Source organism: Erythrolamprus reginae, chromosome 3, assembly GCF_031021105.1.
Source record: "Erythrolamprus reginae isolate rEryReg1 chromosome 3, rEryReg1.hap1, whole genome shotgun sequence".
In the NCBI taxonomy this organism is placed as follows: Eukaryota; Metazoa; Chordata; class Lepidosauria; order Squamata; family Dipsadidae; genus Erythrolamprus; species Erythrolamprus reginae.
The window spans coordinates 53,601,585-53,624,400 of record NC_091952.1 but is presented as its reverse complement, the minus strand read 5'-3'; the positions used below and the strand labels follow the sequence as shown (position 1 = coordinate 53,624,400).

General features: G+C 39.1%; 1 protein-coding gene across 2 annotated transcripts in view; it reads right to left on the bottom strand.

Annotated features, from left to right (window-relative positions):
• SCUBE3 (signal peptide, CUB domain and EGF like domain containing 3) overlaps window positions 1–22,816 on the bottom strand; it is a 136,683-nt gene that overhangs the window by 43,301 nt on the left and 70,566 nt on the right. Inside the window, exons 5-8 of one of the 2 annotated variants that reach the window (XM_070745311.1) lie at window positions 19,107–19,232; window positions 18,025–18,141; window positions 7,041–7,088; window positions 373–489 (exon numbers count right to left, since the gene is read on the bottom strand). In XM_070745311.1, the coding sequence (XP_070601412.1) occupies window positions 373–489; window positions 7,041–7,088; window positions 18,025–18,141; window positions 19,107–19,232 (408 nt within the window). The remainder of the gene's footprint in view (window positions 1–372; window positions 490–7,040; window positions 7,089–18,024; window positions 18,142–19,106; window positions 19,233–22,816) is intronic. The other variant, XM_070745312.1, reaches the window with a different exon arrangement.

Genomic DNA, 22,816 nt, shown 5'->3' with positions numbered 1-22,816 from the left:
TTTCTCAGCAATTCCCCCCCCCCCCAAACTGTTCTTTAAAAGCAATAGCACTTAAGCTTATATACCACTCCACAATGTTTTACAGCAGTCTCTGAGCGGTTTATAATGTCAACCTATTGCCCCCAATAACCTGGATCCTCATATTACTGACCTTGGAAGGATGGAAGACTGAATCAACCTTGAATCGATCAGGATCGAACGCTTGACTGAGGGTAGAGTTGACCTGTAATACTGCATTCTAACCACTGCCCCACCACAGCTCTTAAAAACCTCCGTTTCTTCTCAATGCAAAATTTATACCAGTTGGAGGACATAGGTAGTATCCTTTTCTCTGCATAAGATGGATTTACAAAGACTTGGGTTGCATCTTACCTTTGCAAGTTTTTCTGTCAGGCTGAAGCATGAATCCCATGGGGCAGCTGCAGTGTACGCCTGTGGCTGCATCATGGCATTTGCTATCACAGCCCCCATTGTTAACAGCACAGGTCTCTGGAAGAAGATCAAGAGCCAATTAGAATTATTTTAAAGCATGTGCACCTTGAAGATTTTCCCAGTATCTTGAAAAGATCTTTCAAACATTGGTTATATGCAGTTCTACAAAGATTTCTAATATTGGTATGACATGTCTTAAGACAGTGGTTCTCAACTTTTCTAATGCCGCAACCCCTTAATACAGTTCCTCATGTTGTGGTGACCCCCGACCATAAGCCTAGTGCCAATTCTCCCAACAGAGCTTGAAGCTGATTGGCAGGAAGGTCAGAGGGAGACCCCCACTGTAGACGCCTGATTGGTCGGATTGTTAAAATATGTTCCAAGGTGCCAGAATAGAAGCTTTAGTTCCTAACACCATAGGAAATTTGTATTTTCCCATGTAGTCTTAGGCGACCCCAGTGAAACAGTCATTCGACCCCCAAAGGGGTCCTGACCCCTAGGTTAAGAACCACTGTCTTAAGAGTTGGTTTTATGGAATGATGGCGCTGTTTCCAGAGAAAGAACTCCTTGGCTTAAATAACAAAACATATCTGAATATATCACATAGACTGAAATCCAAACATCTGAAAAGCAAAGGCATTAAATAGAATAAAATGCATTAATTCAATTAATATTTTAAAGTTTTTCATAATAGTTATCATAAAAATATAAATATATTTCACTTCTAATCTGAATAAATGCCTGGATTTTTCCAAGACTGGTATAGGGAGAAGAATCCTCAACTTACATCCGGTTGCTTAGTGACTGTTCAAACTAACGACAAACTCTCCTAAAGGTATTTATGACACAATTTTGAACTAACAATAGTTGCACTCCTTCCTATAGTTATGTAATCGCCCTTGAGATGGTTGGCAATTTATTTATCTTTATGACCTCTGCAAAGTCTTGTGGTCACAGTACTGCAATTTTCACCAGGAGAGTTGCATTGGTGTCCCCGAAGATGACTTAATTGCTTAGAGCTCTTAATTGAAGTCAAAGTTGACATTTTTTTAAGAAGTATTTTTTTCTCCTCTAGATTATTATATTGGAAGAGAATCTACTTGAAAAAAGATGGTGCAGAAGAAGCTTTTTGAAGATAAAAGTGGAGGACACAGAAGGGGTGAAGCAAATCAGACCTACTTTATACCTTTAAGCCTTCTTTTCAATCTAAGTGTGGGGAAAATGTTTGCAGGGCAAAAGGATAACTGCTAAGTTTCTTCAGCCATCAACATATACATACATTACACCTTTACAAATTACAAATCCCCCTTTTAAAGTCTGCCCTAATAATTTGCAGTGGCCAAACTCCACCTCAGGATAATAAGCCTTTATGATCTGGGTATCGATGGTTCATACAATTTTTAATTAAATATATAATCTCTTATTCCAGAATGCAATGATGGAACAGAACGTTACAACTGGTCCCCATTAAATAATAGTTTCACAAATGACAGATTAGGTGTCCTTGATTTTGAGAATAGAAAGAAAGTATTGCATTGTGGTTTTTTTTTAAAGAGGTCTAACCCCAAAACAGAGCATCTATATCCATTTGCATTTTCTGTTTGTTTGTTTGTTTGTTTGTTTGTTCATGCATTCATGCATTCATTCATTGGATTTGTATGCCGCCCCTCTCCGAGGACTCGTGGTTCAAGTTCATAGAATCTTAAAACATTATTGGAAAACATCTAATTTAAAATCTCTTAGTTTCACAATTCATGACTGCAGAATCCCTATTAGATTTGCAACTAAATCATACTTTTAAATCATATTTGATTTATCATTAGGATGTCCAGATCCTTTTTGTATTTAGTTACCTGATACTGCTTTGTGCTTTGATTTTTTTTCTTTTTTTCTCACCCAAATGAAACACTCTCAATTTTCCTAAATTAGGAAGTCTTGATTTCCTAAATCCTTTCCCTCTTTTACTTCTTCTTAAAATGTTATATAATTATATTCCCCCTATCTTATTTTTCAGAAGTATGAAACTCCCCTGTACTCTTATGGATCCAAAGATTTTTGTTTAAAAGATTCTGTCTAGTAATTCTGTCTTGATTGAATTACTTTTTCAAGAGATGTCAAAACAATGGAGTCTTTCATTGTTACTGTTTCTTTTCTCAGAATATAGTCCAGACCTATCAATTTTCAAAACCTACAACATACATATTTTTTTTTTGTGTGTGTGTGTACTACTTCCCAGCAATACATTTTTATTCCTAAACATTGAAATTCAATTAACTACAAATACAGCAGTAAAGTTAGGCAGCTCAGATAGGTACAATGAAGAGATCACTTGGTTCATCTTGTGCTTTGCTTCTGCATGGGACAAGCAAGCAGGAAAAACATCAGCCAATCACAGTATCACATCAAGAAAGGAAAGGATTTGGCTTAAAATAGCCTGTTCATCCTATTTTCGCTCTTTTCTATGCCCCCTTCTTCTATACCCCGTCAGGTCAATCCAAATTGAATAAAATAAAAAATAAATACATTGGGATCAAGAAAAGAGTTCAGTCAAAACAGTCCTTTTATTCATTGTTTTTCTTTTTCCACTTCATTTTCTTCATTTATGATTTTGCAAAATTCCAAATCTCTTGCTTCCATTCAGATTGCAAGTCCTGCAAATAGATATTTTTGCATTTCTTGCATCACTATTTTCAGATCTTTGGAGAGACGGTACCAGAAAGATGACACATGGCTGACAAGTTACTAAAGGCACTGAAACAATTAACTCTCTCCACTACTTGTTTAATATACATCTGACATGATGGGAAGCGAGGCACAATAAAATTTATACATTTTAAAATGATAGTGGGATGCTTCTGATGAAAGGACTAAAATACCAATTTAACACTATACAGCCAAAGATAATTTAATTCTATTGCACTCATAGGATAGGGATAAAATGGTAGTGGCAGAAAATAGGATATCTCTAAGAAAGACCCAAAGCTTTGCAGTGATACCAGACATGGAGAATTAATATTCTGCAGGATCCAATCTGGGTCAGTCACTGGGACCAGAGGTTTGGCTTCCAAACCTCCAGACTTGTGCTGGAGCCTATCTTTAGGAAAGGAGTCTGAAGGCTCAAAAGACAAGACTTCTGATCTCAATGATCAACCCAGATTGGATACTGAAACATTATCCTGGGGCATGTACATTCTCTTTCATACATAACTAATATCTATACATATTCTCTATTTCAATTTCAGGAAGTACAGTATAGCTAAAACAATATAGTATTACCAATACCTGAGACTTGGCTTAGCTGCCTTCTATTATAGACAGTTATTTCAAAGACAATCCTTAAAAGGTTTATGGACATGAAACATGGCCAACTTGTAAGAAAGAGAACTACCTATCATAAAGTGTCATTCCATCTTATTTTCAGGAATGCTGCCTGGGAATGGGGGAAAAATAAAAGACTTTTAGCATCTGCAGTAATCATAAGGGAAGGGATGGGGAAAGGGTGAAGGGGGAATGGGAAGTGAAGGGGAAAAGAAGGGAAGGGTGCATTTTGGGAGGAAGATAATTTACAAAGAGACATAAAGTGAGGGAAAGTGATTTAGAGAGGAAATGTGTGATTTGTTGATTTTGTCTGCTAGGGGGTGTTGTGGCCCAGCTCCTGCCCCAAGAAATGTGGAGGTGAATGTGGGGGAGACATCCACATGCCGCAGGCCTGTTTTGCTCCCAGTAGAATCTGCCGACGAAGTCTCCTCTGACCAAGGAAGCGTGAGTGACAGGGAAGAGGGGAGTTTGGCAGACAGCCCAGGAGGAGATCAGTCATCTGTATCATCCCTGGATTCTGAACAAGAATTAATGACACATCCACGCATGCGTAGAGTGATGCATAGGATACAACAACTGAAGGATTATTACAAGAGAAAATGAGGCCACCTGTGGTTGGGTGGGGCTGCTGTAATTAGTGCTGCAGATAAAAGTGCAACCTGGTGTTTTAGCCTCATGGCAGTTTATCTGATTCATTGTTTCGTCAAGATCATGGTTTTTGCTCTTCAGGATTGTGTGTGTGGACTCTCTGGACTTTAGAATTGGACTCAATTTCCCAGTTATTGGGTGAACAATTGGACTGCATTTAACCTGTGCCTTGTGTGTACCAGAAAATCCCTTTGACATTTAAAAAGGGAGCTGTTTCTGTTTTTCTGTTTATAAAAACTTTTGGGTTTTCCTTTTATCGTGTGGTGTGTGTCTTCCTGGACTAATTACCCTGTAATTACGGGCAGTTGAGACACACCGGCAGAACAGGGGGTTAGCTAAAAAAAGTCTTTGTTTGGCAGTTAGATACAAAAAAAAAGAGAAACACAAGTTACAGGAACAAGTATTGTATTTTTCAGAGCATAAGACACGCCAGGGTATAAGACGCACCTAGATTTTAGAGGTGGAAAACAAGGGAAAAAGTATTCTGAACCAAATGGTGGAATAATATATTAATTAATAAAATAACAGTGTAGCAGAATACTTTTTACAGCCATGTACACTTTTTACAAACTTCAAACTTGACAGCTTTAAGACTAGTGGACTTCCTCCTCCAGGCATGCTAGATGGGGTAATAAGGTAAAAACAGCCCAAATTTTGTGGAAAATGGGCCACTTTTTGCATCTTGTTTGCAAAACTTTTGTGGGCAAAGGATCCGGGGAGCCTGCAGACAGCTCTTGGGTTCTGGGGGATAGCAGAAATGCCCTCATTTTTGTGAGAAATTGGCCATTTTTTACCTGGTTTTTTTCACAAAAATTGAGGCATTTTTGCTATCACCAAGTCCCCAGGAGCGCTCTCTTTTCCCACCCCATTTTTGTGGAAAAAAAAACAGGTGAAAAACTTTTTTTAACAAAATAGCAAAAATAGGGGCATTTTTGACATTCTCCAAGACCTATCTGCAGGTGGAGGCAGGGCTTTGGGACAGCAAAAATGGCTGCATTCAGTGTATAAGACACACAAATACCTCCACCTTTTTTCGGAGGGGGAAGTGTGTCTTATACTCCGAAAAACAAGATAACTCTTATACAGTGATACCTCGTCTTACAAACCCCTCGTCATACAAACTTTTCGAGATACAAACCCGGGGTTTAAGATTTTTTTGCCTCTTCAAACTATTTTCACCTTACAAACACAAGCCGCCGCCACTGGGATGCCCTGCCTCTCGACTTCTGTTGCCAGCGAAGTGCCCGGTTTTGCGCTGCTGGAATTCCCCTGAGGCTCCCCTCCATGGGAAACACCACCTCCGGATTTCCCTGTTTTTGTGATGCTGCCGGGGAATTCCAGCAGTGCAAAAATGGGTGCTTTGCTAGCAATGGAAGTCCAGAGGTGGGGTTTCCCAGAGAGGGGAGCCTCAGTGAAATCGCAGCATCACAAAAACACGGAAGTCTGGAGGTGGGGTTTCGAGAACTTCCGTGTTTTAGCGATGCTGCAATTTCGCTAAGGCTCCCCTCGCTGGGAAACCCCACCTCCAGACTTCCGTTGCCAGCGAAGCACCCGTTTTTGCGCTGCTGGGATTTTCCTGCTGGGATTCCCCTGCAACATTACAAAAACATGGAAGTCTGGAGGTGGGGTTTCCCATGGAGGGGAGCCTCAGGGGATCCCAGCAGCACAAAAACGGGTGCTTCAGCTGGCAAAAGGGGTGAGTTTTGGGCTTGCACCCAGTAATCGCTTTTCCATTGATTCCTATGGGAAACATTGTTTCGTCTTACAAACTTTTCACCTTACAAACCTCATCCCGGAACCAATTAAGTTCATAAGATGAGGTATCACTGTATTTTGAAAGTGTGAAATGAAGAAAAAAAATCTAAATTTGAAGATTGTTTTGGTTTTGAAGACCAGGTCACACAGACTTCCTTCCCCATCTACCTGCCACAGATCTCATACTAAGTTTAAGCATAACAATTAGAAGTATAGGCTCAAAAGCAACTTCCTCAGGTAGAACTATAGTGATTTCTAATACAATTTCTCCATATAGTTACTGATCCCTTGTTGACTTCTTTTCATTTATGTTATTAATGCTTTGGTCCCATTAATGGCATGATAACTTCTATTCTTCGATTAGAGAAGTCTGCAATGATGAAAGACAATAACTGATTTTTAATGGGTTTTACACATCCTACAATATAGAAGCAAGTAATAGAATATATTCATTGATCCTTAGCTTTTAAGAGCTCACGATTATAATTTCTAGCAAAAGAATAGCTATGAGCACAAGCAAAGCAAGCAACTGCTTAAAGCACACACACACCTTTTCAAAATTGGTTTTTTCCCCCCTTCTTGAATCCTGTTAGCTGGGTATTTCTTTCTCTGTTGTATGGACAACTCTAGGCCTATCTATATTTCTCTCAATAGCTGGGGCCATGCATATTTCAAGAGTAAAAACGGATTTTTGAAAGGGCAGAAGCTGGCAGATTAAATAGTTAGTAATAGTTGCTGTTCTGGTTAATGCAACTGCCAACTATTCTCCCCAACCTTAAGTGTGGCATGCAGGTTAGTAAGACAGCGGTGCCTGGTTATTTTATTCCCAAATAGAAGATGCGCTATAGTTAAAACTCCTCAAAGAGATATAGAACAAAAATATTTACCATTAGAAAACGTCGGGGGGGTAACGTGTTGTTGAAGGTGCCTCTCCCCTGTTTAACATTATAAAAAAGTGGTTTAGAAACAGTGTCCAGCAAGGAGTACGGCTTCTTAAAAGTGTAAATATTCCCAAAGAACAGTTGAATCATAGGTTTTCAATGATATCCCTCCCTGGTCCCCCACTTTCACACACAATTCTAGCTAAAACCAAGTCATTTGGCCAAAGGATCAATTTTCATAGTGATTTCCTTCCTTTTCACCAACAATATATTTCTCCTCTCTGTTCACTAGTGTAAATTCTCACTTTATTAAAAATCATCTAGTGTATATGGAGAGAAAAAAAGATGTAGATAAGAGACAGGAATTAGTACAGTATTCAATACTGTTAGTATTTAAATGTTGATTCTAGGCAAATTTTAAATGCAGGTTTGAAAAAGCTCTTTTTTATCAGAAGATAGATCGATACTTGTGAGTAGAAAGCATGTAAAAAAAATTGACTGACCACAATAGCAAATTGAACGAATTATTATGAAGCCTCAAATAACAAACCAAATTCAGTTTTTAAATTAAGCAGCAGTTTGAAGGCACCAGACATGGTAGTCCTAAAAAATAGAATTCTAATACAATCATCAGCCGAAAAAAGCTCTTACTGCAGCTTACAATGCGTTTTCTACTCAAAAAAGACTCAAGAATAGAAAAGAACAATAGAAAAAGAATGATATGAAAAGGGAAGAATGTGAATTCACACAGCACTTAGTAACCGTGCTTTATTTCTTTAGATGCAAGCTAAATTAATTGATTTATCTAATCTAATCAAACAAAAATACGGGTAGTCCTCTTTTACTAAACATAATTGGTCATTAAGTTAATCAGTTACACAGTAAAATCACAACTGTGCTTATAATCTTCAGTTTTCCATTGTAACTTTCAGCTACACTATACGTATTTTAAAGTATTTACTAACCTATTCCTGTGCATTTTATTTTTAAAAAAATATACCAAATTTAATTATTCTAAATGAATAATTGCACTCTAACTCTAACCTAATTCTAATAAGTCTACATAGTATACAATATATAGAAGCCTTAATGAATTTGATATAACCCATCTAATCTTTGTAATAGAGTTTCTAAGGACAGGAATGCATTTTGCAAATCACCATTACTTTAGATCAAGAGTGTCAAACCCACGGCCAATGGGCTGGATGCGTCACCTGCTGGCCCCACCCGCGCCCGGTTTAGTGAAGGGGGGAAGTCCCAATACGTCACGTGACGATGCCGTGATAACGCGAGTTTGACACCCCTCCTTTAGATCTTCTGATATACATCTAAAGAGTTGGAACTACATGTATCTATTCATTTGAAAGGCCTCTGTTTCTAATAGATAATTTATATATTTTCTCTGAGAATTGTATATACTGTACTAGATAAGTAATCTGATTCTTAGGGACTATTCATTAGTATGGTAGTCTATGCTATAACTCAACGATGAACAGACTTTCATAGGTTTCCAAATTACCATCACTTTTCAATAACACCATATCAATGGTATAAAAACAAAAGCAATATGTCCAGCTGCTCTGCTATGATTACTTCTGCACAGCAAGTTCAACCAAATATTCCCAAATCCTGGTTTCAGGAATTTTTGTAACTAAAGTCCAAATATGTCTTGAATTTGTTCAGTAGCAGTGAAGGGAAGGGAAGGGCTCACTCTTCTGAGTGTTTTGAATACTCGCCTTAGAAATGAACCTGTGCAGATCTAATTGCTTTATTTGTTTTATCCTGTTTCCAATTAATGGAGAAGTGAGGTTTGCAGCAGCAATAGGAGACCAACTTCATGAAATTATCCACCATTTCTGGAGCATCTCAGGGATGACCCACATTAATGCTTTACACTTGCAAAGTTCACAGAGAAATAGCTAATTGGACAAGCCTAACCCACAACTCAACAAGCTGGCAGCGGAAGAGAGCATGCAGCTGAGCAGTGCAAACCAAGCATGTGGAACAAATTATTCCAAAGGGAGTAAGAGAGTCATAGCGTCTGAGAGCAGGCTTGTTAGATCTAATGAGGACCAAATCCCAGAGTCAAGCAACATTGTGGAGAAAAGACAGATGTTCCCTGAAAATTGAAAAATGGACACTGATATTCTACCCTCCATTTCTTCATAAAATCTAATGTGCTTGATAAATAGAAATTTGTAGATCATATTGCTAATGATCTACTTTCTTAGCTCCCAAGAAATGTAGGCCACTCTTTGAGGATTTTCTTTTGCATCAGTGAAGAGACTGTTTTCTATGTTTCCCAGAAAACAATGCCTTTTGTAGTTTATGGGTGTACATCACCTGCTTTTTGTGTGTACATCTTTCACAGCATTCTGGTTCCAGTATAATCACCGATCTAACATAGAATTTAGATCAATATGAACATATACCTACTTGTCAATTAGTTAATAATTTTGTTTATAAAATTATTGCATATGAATTGATGCACAATAAGAAATTGTTTCAGTTCCTATTGGTGGATTGCAAATAATTCAAAATCTAAAAGATATCTGATCTCAGGATTGCATGAAACATATTATTCTGATCATCTTTATGGATCAACTATAATTGAGAACTGCTGTGTGTCATTCCGTTATGCAGGTTATCTCAGAAGTATTTCATGCCATAATCATAGTATGGCTGGCTTGTTTCAGGCACTATATTATGGTCATTTTGATCCTTCTTGGAAAAGCCACTGCATTAAATGGTAAGAGGCAAGTAGTGATTGGCCAAGAGTTATTTACCCAGAATATCATTTTTGGTTTGTGTGTAATGAGCCAGCTTGGTATAATTTAGTGATTAAAGATGCAAAGCTAAAAACCGGGAGAGCACGTGTTTTTATACTTCCCTAGGTACAAAATCTGTTTGGTGTCTTTGGACAAGACACTTTCCTTCAACCATAAGAAAGAGCTGATTTTTTGATACCGTCAATAACTGTCCTTCCATCTCCCACACCACCCAATATACAGTGATCCCTCGAGTTTCGCGATCTCGAGTTTCGCGAAACGCCATATCGCGAGTTTTCAACCCGGAAGTAAACTCCACCATCTGCGCATGCGTGATGGTGGAGTTTCCCCGCCGGGCAGAGGCTTCCCTGGGTCTTCCCCCTCTTGCCCTGGTAAGACAGCATCGGCGCGAGCAACGGCGTGGGCGGGCGGGCGGCACGCGCGCGGGAAACCCCACCTCCGCCTCCCAGCTGGGAAGCGGAGCCAGCAACAGCGTGGGCGGGCGGGCGGTGCGCGCGAGCCTGGGGACACCCTAACTCTGCTTCCCAGCGCGCGCGCGTTGCTGGGGAAAGCGCGCGCGCTTGGGGACTCCCTAGGTCCGCTCCCCAGCTGGGGAGGGAGTCCCCACCCCGCGCGCGTTGCTGGGGAATGCGCGCGCGCTTGGGGACTCCCTAGGTCCGCTCCCCAGCTGGGGAGGGAGTCCCCACCCCGCGCGCGTTGCTGCGGAATGCGCGCGCGCTTGGGGACTCCCTAGGTCCGCTCCCCAGCTGGGGAGGGAGTCCCCACCCCGCGCGCGTTGCTGCGGAATGCGCGCGCGCTTGGGGACTCCCTAGGTCCGCTCCCCAGCTGGGGAGGGAGTCCCCACCCCGCGCGCGTTGCTGCGGAATGCGCGCGCGCTTGGGGACTCCCTAGGTCCGCTCCCCAGCTGGGGAGGGAGTCCCCACCCCGCGCGCGTTGCTGCGGAATGCGCGCGCGCTTGGGGACTCCCTAGGTCCGCTCCCCAGCTGGGGAGGGAGTCCCCACCCCGCGCGCGTTGCTGCGGAATGCGCGCGCGCTTGGGGACTCCCTAGGTCCGCTCCCCAGCTGGGGAGGGAGTCCCCACCCCGCGCGCGTTGCTGGGGAAAGCGCGCGCGCTTGGGGACTCCCTAGGTCCGCTCCCCAGCTGGGGAGGGAGTCCCCACCCCGCGCGCGTTGCTGCGGAATGCGCGCGCGCTTGGGGACTCCCTAGGTCCGCTCCCCAGCTGGGGAGGGAGTCCCCACCCCGCGCGCGTTGCTGGGGAAAGCGCGCGCGCTTGGGGACTCCCTAGGTCCGCTCCCCAGCTGGGGAGCGGACCTAGGGAGTCCCCAAGCGCGCGCGCTTTCCCCAGCAACGCGCCACCCCAGGCGCGAGCAACGGGGTGGGCGGGCGAAGGGCGGCCGGCAGTGGAAGCAAAAACACCATCTGCGCACGCGCAGATGGTGTTTTTACTTCCGCACCGCTACTTCGCGAAAAATCGATCTTCGCGAGGGGTCCTGGAACGGAACCCTCGCGATGATCGAGGGATCACTGTAATTGATAAATCTTCAAGGATAGAAAGCAACATGTCGTCGACTCATCATCTTCATAAAAAAAATCAATCCACTTGCCTTTTCAAAAATAAAAACCACTTTTGATACAACTATGATCTGGATGACTAACAGTCTTCATAAGCACTTAGTTTTGGATAAGTTAAATCAACTCATGGGGACACATGTCTTAAAATTACATCCTTTTGGGACTTCTATAGCATGTTCTATATATAGCTGCCTTTCAAAAATGTCCAAAAACTTCATCTGGTCCAAGTTATTATAACCAGACTATTAATCAAAACTAATTATAAAAAAACATGTGTCTTTACAAAAAATAGTTTCATTGGTCTCAGATCCACTTTGAGACCCAACTCACTCTGTTATAACCTATAAAGCCCTACATAATTATTTTTGAAGGACTATTGGCTCTTAAGAACTTTGGGAAATCTTTTCTCTTTGAGATTGTGAGAAAAGGCCTTCCCATCACTTGCAGTTGCTCCAGCATCTGTGAGAGACAAGGCCATATCTCTCTCTCTCTCTCTCTCTCTCTCCTTCCTTCCTTCTTTCCTTCCTTCCTTCTATCCTGCCTTCTTTTCTTTCTTATGCTTAAAAGGCAAAGCTAATTTTATGCAGACTGACTCCTGACTTTTTAAAGCTGACTTGTTTGCAAAAGTACATTTTAACTCTTTTAAATGATTTGTTTTATATTTTAATTCAATTTTAATATACATTTTATTATTGTTAACAATCCCAAATGTTACTTCTGACAAGGCATGATTTAAATTAATTAAATAAAGGAAGTATTAGTACCATCAATAACACTTATAAGTTTGTGTTTTCCATTATGTTGTACAATATGGGAGGCTAGCTGTCTACAAAATGAATGTGTAGCACTTCATTCCCTAATAATTGTTACAAAAGATAAATAGCTGTTACTTAAAAGTTGGCAGTATGCTCTTCTCTAAACTTTGGTCTTAAGGATAAGGCAACCTTCATTAGGACTGACTCTACCTAAAAGGAGAAAGTTACTTGTTATTTACATTCTTAAAGCAGCATTAAAACATTGGACGGAGGAATGAAAAATGCCAGCCACAATCTAATGAAACTGCCATTCAAGGAAGCTGAATGCACTTCCTGCTTTGGTGTGATCTGAAGGGGTCCTGTATTATATAACCTGTTCAGGGCAACTCTTCAAATACACCACATTCAATTTCAAAGTGCTTGGCCAAGGAAGTTAGTTTGCATTTAGAAACTTTGTTCCTTGTGAAATGATGAAATATGTCAGTGGCAATGAAGGCTCAGAAGGGGGAGTTATAGCTATTAAATGAAAAGGGGCACTTATAAATATCCAAAGAGGTGTGTTAACCCTTTACCTAGCTATAAATCTATCCCTGTGCTTGTCTCCTGGGAGAGTGGGACTGGAAGTTTGTTAATAACCCCTGACCGCACAATTCAACAGTGTTTTCCACGCAGAGCAGCTATGAGCAGAAAATATACTACAGTATACATGAATGGGATGCTTCAGCTGTTACTTCTTTCCTTCACATTCATATAGCTGGCAAAAACCAATCAGAAGCTCAAATTATGTAGCTAGGTCAATGAAGAGCTGTCCCAGATGGCAAATTCCCTCCATATCCAATTTGGAGAGAATGGGCACACCAGAAACATCTTTGTTGTTTATTTAAGGACCCTGGAGGTCACCATCCATGACTGCTGGGTCTAAGTCTGAACTCCAGGAAAATTAAGACCTTCAGATTGACAGCTCTGCAGGAGGGCTTTTCCCAGAGTTTGTTGTGAAAATTAGCTTTTAAAGTGTTTTCCAAGTTATTCAGCATGTGGGCGAGATCCTGTTAAGCTATAGAGGAGTCACTTTTACAACCGAGTACATTTATTCATGAAGGAAGCACAAAGAAGTTCATTTGTCCAATACTTTTCACATAAAGTGAAGTATAAAGTGACAAACTATTATTAGTTCTTAGGAACAAAAACTGTACTAATCAGTCATCCAAACACCTTTACAAAGGGCACACTTCAGTTTTCATTTTGCCAATTATTCCAACAAATACCCAGGATGGGTATTATCTGGAGAATAAGCAATTCAAAATGAGCTACAATTACACATTTGTTGTATTGTAATATCTATACCTGGAAAGCAAAAACAATAAGCAGTATTTCATTTATTTCATTTCATTTATTAGATTTGTATGCCGCCCCTCTCCATAGACTCGGGGCGGCTATGATGAAACGGGCACTGATACAGAATTTCTAGAAAGTGGAACAAATGAAATGAATTGTCTGCTAGCATTAGTATGAACTCCGTTACGGCTTATGTAAAATAAGAGCCACCAATGAATATTTCATGTGTAGAAACATGAAAAACAAAAAAATAAAAACAATAATACCCGGTGAAAAAGAAAGGAATGGCTCAAACACAATATAAGCAGACAAGCAAAAGTTACACATATTAGAATTTCATTTAAGGAAACAGAAAAGTTAAGCATTACTCCATAGGAGAAAACTGAAAATGAATCTTGGCCCATATTCAAGATCTTTCAGGCACCATTTTAAATTTATGTTCGGTTGAGTCAAATTACTTGCATTTATTTGGAAATATATTTGTTTAGAATCCAGGTGACAATTCTTCTGGACTAAAACTCTCCATATGCAACCAAAATAATACTAAATGAATGATCTGAAATATTAGGCAGCTGTATTCCAGCTACTTCCACAGAGAAGCCCTTATATTATTCTAATCTTTAGGACAAAATTAGTGTAATTAAGTACGATCCAATTAGATGGATTGTTAAATAAAAGTTGTTCTTGCATATTGTAGAGAAATAGGAATATAGGTAGGGCTGAGCTGGGCTGGGCTGGGCTAGGTGCTAGGGGCTTTCAAACTTTCATCTGCCTTTAATAAATATTATTTTTTAATAAACTTTAATAAATAAACATGGTGAGTAATAATCTAAATGGTTGCTAAGGGAATGGGAAATTGCAATTCAGGGGTTTAAAGTGTTAAGGGAAGGCTTGTGATACTGTTCATAGCCAAAAATAGTGTATTTACTTCCGCATCTCTACTTCGCGGAAATTCGACTTTTGCGTGTGGTCTCGGAACGCATCTCCCGCAAAAATCGAGGGAACACTGTAGAATAGAATAGAATAGAATAGAATAGAATAGAATTCTTTATTGGACAAGTGTGATTGGACACAAGGAATTTGTTTCGTGCATATACTCTCAGTGTACATAAAAGAAAGTACAGTATACATTTGTCAAGAACCATGAGGTACAACACTTAATGATTGGCATAGGGTACAAATAAGCAACCAGGAAACAATCAATATTAATATAATTCATAAGGATACAAGCAACAAGTTACAGTCATAAGTGGGAGGAGAGTAGAAGAGACTAACCCTTTTTACCAATTAAAACAAAATACTCATTATTATGATTCCTATTATAATAGGGGGGAATCTATATTCTGTTTGTAAAATTTGAAGCAGAGTTATGTAGGAATGCTTCTTCCCAGCTAAGAGGCCAACTCTATAAAACATTTAGAAGATTTGGTTCAAAATATTCCAGGGATGCCCTATCTGTTTAGCTAAATACAGCAGTGAAAGATCCATGATGACATTTTCATATTTATAGCTTTATTTTCTAAAAAAAAACATAAAGTAATCTTATTATACTAGTTTACCTGGTTCTTTAATCCCCTATTCAAATATTGTAAGGACACAATACAGAGGTATGTAGTGGTCATATACTGCTACAATATGTATACACCTGCATGAACTCTTTATCTCAGTTTGATGTTTCCTTTTTTGAAGATGAATTAAAAATGCTTTGTATAAGTTATAGTTTGCACATTTATTTTTTTCTTCATAGAGGAAGAGTAATAGGAGAAAAGAAATGGCTTCCATAGAGGAAAGTGTTAAATTCCCCTCCCTTGATATGGCAGCTAAAAACAGATTTAAAAGTTGCCGTTCTACTCTTAAAAACAATGAAAGCTCTCATCATTCTTCTGTTTGATTCTTAGAGACAGAGCATGACTGAATTGGTCCTCTGAGCACTCAACTTCAAGTAACTGGAACAGCGAAAGTCAGTACTATACTAAAAAGCCTCCTACAATGTCAATCTGACATTTCAACAGGATACATGACAAACACTGAAAAAAGAGAATCAATCTAAAGAACTCTCCATGTAGAGATTATTATCAGTCATTCCACCATCGGGATTTCTCTCATCTGCTATATGATAGGTCTATGCAATTCAACGTGGATTTTATGTTGTTGTTAAGAATTGGATGAGTTACATCAATGTACTAAAACTCAACAAATATCACACAAGTTTTCTTTGCAGCCCAGCTCAGAAAAGCAGAAAGAATAAGCAAGCATGCACATGCAATTCTGAATAAGCATTTGATGCATTTATCATTAAATATATATACATAAGATAAGAATTGCACTGTATATAAGTAGTCCTCAACTTACAACTACTACTGGGACTGGAATTTCTGTCATAAATTGTTGCAATCTTAAGCCAAATCACCCTGTCACTGGACCTAATTTTATGACTAGTTTTATGACATCTTTAAGTCAATATTATGCAGTTGTAAGTGCAAATCCTGTTAAACAATGGTGTTTATAAAAGAAAAAATTTATACACCCCCCCCCCCACCAAAAAAATGGCGTTCTTTTGAATTCATGTGACCATAGGATGCTACAGCCAGTCATAAATGCAATCCGACTGCTCAATACTCAAATTATGATCATTTACCGATAGGGACAGGACAAAGTCTTAAGTTCAAATTTAGGGTCATAACTGACCTTTTTGGAGGTTGTTAATTAAACTGTCATTAATCAAGTAGTCATAAGTTGAAGACAATTTGTATTATCTTTTTTTCCTTTCAACCATACAGACTGAAATAGCAGTTCCCAATAATTCTTCTGATTCTGCACTTTTCTGAATTCTATGATGCAATGCTTCATTTTAAAAACACTGCAAAATATACGGTATTACATATTTTACAGTGCATATAAAATAAATATTTTACAATAATTTATGTATACAGAAATAGGATAGCTAGATTTATCAAAGGAGATAAAAACCAAATCCTTGAATTTGTCAATTTCATTTCATAAAGATATTTACTGTATGTACATTTAAATAGTGGCCAGTTAAAGAGAAAAGTTCCTGCCAGATTGCCCAGAGGATGTCCATCTTTCTATGTGGATTATATGCCGCCCCGAGTCTACGGAGAGGGGCGGCATATAAATCCAATAAATCTAATCTAATCTAATCTAAGAAGTGGAGTACTCTTGCCCCTGTTTTGTTTGGCCTGTGAGCAGGCCAGATTTTTAAAAAAAAAAACACTATCCTATACCATCCCAGTATAATTTATAGTAGAAAATTAAAACAAATGATATATCTTGGTCTATCATTTTCATCAGGAGAATTTTCTCTCTCTGAATGGTATGTATGGGAGAGAAAGTACCCAATATAAAATTAGCAACCTTTTCTGGACTGAGAGAAGGATTGAGCTCAGATCTGTTTCTCCTCACTACCAGATTCACCCCACAGTCGTGACTCTTGTACTCTCAGAGGGCAAAGCCATTACTAGCAAAAGGTGGAGGGCAAGATGGCAGAAGTAACTAATGTCTATCATGTTATTGTGCTGTTAAACCCAATAAGTCATGGTGGATCCAAAAACATGAATTATCAATTTAAGCCGCCTGGCGCAATGATGAATGCAGCTGCGAGAGCAATCATGGGCTTCCCTAGGTATGCCCATGTTACACCAACACTCCACAGTCTGCATTGGTTGCCGATCAATTTCCGGTCATAATTCAAAGTGTTGGTTATGACCTATAAAGCCCTTCATGGCATCGGACTAGAATATCTCCAGGACCGCTTCCTGCCACACGAATCCCAGCGACCGGTTAGGTCCCACAGAGTTGGACTTCTCCGGGTCCCGTCGACTAAACAATGTCGTTTGGTGGGAACCAGGGGAAGAGCCTTCTCTGTGGTGGCCCCAACACTCTGGAACCAGCTCCCCCCGGAGATTAGAACTGCCCCCACCCTCCTTGCATTTCGTAAACTCCTTAAAACCCACCTCTGCCACCAGGCATGGGAGAATTGAGACACTTCCCCCAGGCCTATACAGTTTATGCATGGTATGTTTGTGTGTATGTTTGCTTTTAATAGGGGTTTTTTAGTGATTTTTAAATTATTAGATTTGTTGTACATTGTTTTATTGTTGTTGTGAGCCTCCCCGAGTCTGTGGAGAGGGGCGGCATACAAATCTAATAAATGATGATGATGATGATGATGATGATGATAATCTGGCATCACAGATTCTATTTTAATAGGTAGATATTTTTCCCTCTTATCTTCTATCTGCACAATAGCTTTATAGGGATCAGAGGCAATGCATTATGTATGTATGTATGTATGTATGTATGTATGTATGTATGTATGTATGTATGTATTTATTTATTTATTTATTTATTTATTTATTAGATTTGTATGCCACCCCTCTCCGTAGATGACAATGTATTTGATTAAACTGAATGAAATGTTGTCAGTAATATTGCACTAGGGCTCTTTAGTATAAGATACCCTAAATTAAGGTTTCACACACTTGCTTTGAAGCAAAGCTTATGTAGCTCTCACTTACCTATGCATGTTTTCCCATCAGAGTGTAGCACAAACCTCACATGGCAGCCACATTTTGGACCTTGTTCTGTATCATCACAAGTGTGCTGACAACCTCCATTACCATAGTTGCAAGTCACTGAGAGGTGTAAGACAAGAAAAAGGAAATAATTCCAAACATTATCACACTTGCTGAACAAAAAGGCTATGTTTGCACAATACCATAATCAGAACTAACTGAATCACCTTCACTGAATGACTCCAGCTGCTTGGGTTCATACATTAGGGTTCACACACTAGGCTAAAATGTTGTAGTCTGGTTTGCATTAACTGTGTTTCACAAACAAAGACCAAACAAGTTCCATTCTGCCAAATTTCTTGAAATAATTAAGAATTACTGGATTATTATAAAACTTTAGGTACTTCAAAATCACTCATAAAATCATATAGAAGTATAACATGATTAACCTTAGATCAATAACAACAGGAGAAAAAAATAATATGGTATGAAATTGAAATGAGAGGATGATTGGATTTTGAATTTTTTTATGTGTATGATAGTGATATGTTATAGATCAGAATGCAAACAAATTCTTTAGGTGTTAGGTTTTTTTGGGGGTGATGATTAAAAGCAATCTATAAATACTTTCTATTCAAAAATAGTCAAAGCTATGATACTTCTATATCATTTTTTGTATTTTTTTTATGAAGTTTTTAAAGAAGTACAACTTTTCCTTTCCTGCCACAATCCTTTCAGTTTAATGGCATTTAATAGCAAGTGCATTTGCACAAAAGTTCAAACATGTCAATTTATTTATTTTAGCAGCATCCATATACAATCTCATCACAAGATAAATCTTGCAAACTTGAGGTTTCTTTTATGAGAAAACTGTCCTTCTTTCATCTGAACATTGTATTACCTACTCAGAGGATAAGACTGGCTGTGTAGGTGCAACTACACAAAGTAATATTAGCAATTATAATTCTACGATGTCTTCCTCTATGATAAAGTATACTTCTAGCAAAGATCCACTATTCCTATTAGTATTTCTAAAATAACTGACTGCTACTTCTTTGACCAAGGTTTCCAAGGTAAACACTTACATTTGCAATCTCGTTGATTCTTAGTGAGCTCAAAACCAGGTCGACATTCACAGGCAATGCCACCTTTAGGGGTCTCACGGCAGATGTGTGCACAACCATGATTCTTGTTCATGCAGTTCATTCCTTCTAAAAGAGAAAAGAAGCAACATAAAAGCTACCCAGATGTCACACAAAACGAAAAATAGCAATAAGAATATATAATGATGGCAGTTCATTCTTGCTTAGCTAACCTCTTTATCAATCAGCCTAAAGCAAATTTTAATAAATTCAATAGGATTTACCCTCAAGGAAATGCACGCAACTGTAGCCATTTTGTTAATGTGACTGTAATTACCTTTGAAATAGAACTGTTTAGAACTAGAATTCTTAAGATACACTGGTTTCAGAAACAACTAAGGCTTTAGTTCATTTCTAGATATATGAATTAACATCTGCTGAATACAACATGTTATCCTGATTCAAAGATAAAAATGACCTGTGGTCAATCCATATTTCCTGGAAATCTTGCCTTAAAAGAAAATTTCTGGAAATAGAAAAGAAAAATGAAAATTACCTCCTAACAGTTCACCGAGAGATTGTTTGGTGTACTATAACCACGTTATGCCATAATTTCAAGATGTTAATTGAGCTATTAAATTAAAATTTTGAGATATCATGTGTGTTATAGAGCTGATTAACCAGTATAATATCTTACTATGCCCAACCCGTAGTATGTAGTTTTCTCATCATATATCGACCCTTGGAGCAATACATTTTTTGTCACACTCTATTATGTCTCTTAGCCTAAGCCTTCTCTTTATCATACCAGCAATCCAGAAACTCTCAGTCAAAATCCCTGATTTGTCAATCAGTGATGCTACAGGCACCAGTGTTCTTTCTTCAGCAGAGTCAAAAGGCCTCTTGGTCTTTCTCAATAATGGGAATCAGCCAAAGCAGCATTAGCTACAAACATTGCTGCCTGACCTAACTAAGCTGCGAACAAAACAGGGTACTGCTGACTCACATCCTTAGATTGTTTATACTTTGCTTGGACTTGAAGGACACCAGGTTCTGGGCTTTAGCCTCCATCTCTTCATATTGGCCACCCACTGTAAGCAGCAATCAGAGCCAACAGGGCCATGCCCTCTACATCATGGCCTGAGTATGCTGAAGAATGCTGGGATCCATAGGGACTAGGCTGCCTACCTCATTGCACAAGGCAGATGTTAGGGTCTAAATGAGATTAAAAGTATTTCTGAGTAAATCGGACCTACCACAGGAGTGAAGTCAATCTGTGGTGTAGAAAGACACTTATTTCAGACAGTCTTAGAATAATTTTAATATTTTATTATGTTTTATGTCAAACAGCCACTAAGCAAATGTAAGTCGAAGACTACCTTGTTCACCAAACTGAATGCTCTTCATTAGTGGTGGCGAACCCAACGGTGTTTGGGTTCGGCATGTTCGGACGAACTTTACGCAAAATTGGCCGAACCCGAACCGAATCTGAACCCGAACAGGGAATCCCACCAAGAGATTCCTGGGGCAGAGCTTTGATGTCACGTATTCCGGCAGGTTGCTAAGGACGCCAAGGTGATCACTTCCTGGATTCCATGGAATCCAGGAAGTGATCACCTTGGCGTCTTTAGCAACCTGCTGGTGATATCAAGGCTCCGCCCCCGGAATCTCTTAGTGGGAGGGATTCCTCAGCTCTTTCAAAGGGATGTCTTCACGTAAAAATAAACATTGTTATTTTTATGTGAAAGGACTGCCCTTTGCTTGCAGCGCCGCTGCAGTGTCCTTTCACGTAAAAATAAACATTATTTTTACGAAAAAGGACATCGAAAACATAATTTTTCTTTCACTCTCAAACATTGGACAGTGTCAAGCTGAAAGAAGGAAGCATACAGGAAAAGAGAAAGAGCTGATCAAAGATATCACATATCACACCAAAGCAATCCTTGGTATATTATCTTTCTTTCATATGGCTTTCTGTTTCTTAGATTATTTCGCACTGAAAGTTCCCTGTCCTTTCCCACATTGGAGTTATGGAATTGATTTAGGATGTCAGGTCAAATATCTGTATAGTGAAAACTTGAACCAGTCAGTGCAACAGCTGAACAAATTACATTTTCACTTTACAACAACAGGAATAGGCATTTTATTAGAAAGACTTAACAGACACAACCAAATCAAATAGATAGCTGCAGAACTAACTCAACTCAGATTTCATAGGATGTCAGCACCGATCTGGATCTCTTTCGTTCCTGACTACTACTACGGTATTAGTCTTGGCAGATGGCAACATCTCTGAGCAGGAGAGGGTACCGTTTGTGTTTTCGGTTCCTGTAACTGCCAGAGAATTGCTGACAAAAGCAGCTCTTTTATCAGGATCCATGCATTCGCAAACCAGCGCTTCAGTGAACATAATATGCTCATTTCTAATTCGCAACATGAAAATATTTAACATTTATATTTAAATTTTTTAAAAGAATCTCTTCTCTTTAAACCTAACCAACATTGCCACTATCACAGTCTGTATCCTGGTTTAGCAACCTTCCTAACCAGTATGGCAGCAGGGTACGGATGAAAGGGAAGGAAACAAAATAGAACATTTTGTATAAAAGGCATCAAACTGTATTGAAAGGAAGTGAACCATGCAGTCAAGAAGAACTGGAGCATGGTATGGACTCTGGAAAGTGATTTCATTGGCTTTTTTAAAACATTGATTCTATTATTTCACTTTCTTAGAAGCAGAATAGAAGCTTGCTTACTGGTCAATACTAAATCTTCTGGAGCATTAAAACATCTGTTTCTGAATATTCTTCTGATTATCCCTAAGGGACATTTCATGTTAAGAACATTTAATGTCATAATCCCGGTAGCTATTTAGCAACAACTGATTTCTTCCTTTCACGGTCATATTGGAAATCCAAGGTTTTTCGTGCTATTTTACAGCAGGGAGAAGAGCAACCAGAGAAACTGAAAAACGTATCTGGCTAATTTGCAGACTACTTAGGTCAGTAATGGTGAACCTATGGCATCCATGCCGGAAGTAGCATGCAGAGCCATCTCTCCGGGCACACCAGCCATTACCCATTGCTCTTCTGGGTTCCGGTGTGGACATGCACACCCTTTAGCAGCTGGTCTTCATGCACGCTCCCATTTTGGCACTTGGTGCGAAAAAGATTCACTAATACTGACATAGATTATCAACTCAAACTTGTTTGGGGCAATGTGTCAGCCAAGCAGCAACATCTTTGCTTTTTAACTCTCAGAGCAAACCATGATGATGAATGGGCCATCATGAGTAATTGACAGTAAGAGACAACCTGTTCCTGAAAAGCAAATAAATCCTACAGTTTATTTACATGAATGTACCGGTCTGTCTGTCTGTCTGTCCTTTCTGTTCAGGAATGCTCAGAACAACTAATGATCAAATCATCCTGAAAATAAATATTAAATAATTAACTTTCTCAAAATGAGTATACTCTGAAATGTAAATAAAAATTAACATCATTAAAATTATAAATTATGTCAAATGATGCATCCACTGGAGTGTGTGAGTGTGTGTGTGTTGAACATAAAAAAAACCAAAGATATCAAAATATACTCCACCTCAGCTTATTGCCAATCAATCTTTTAAAATATCTGGTGTTTTGCAAACAACATTTTCAATTGCCTAAGATTAATTAACAGTAACATATTCAATTAAAATCATATCTTAGTTT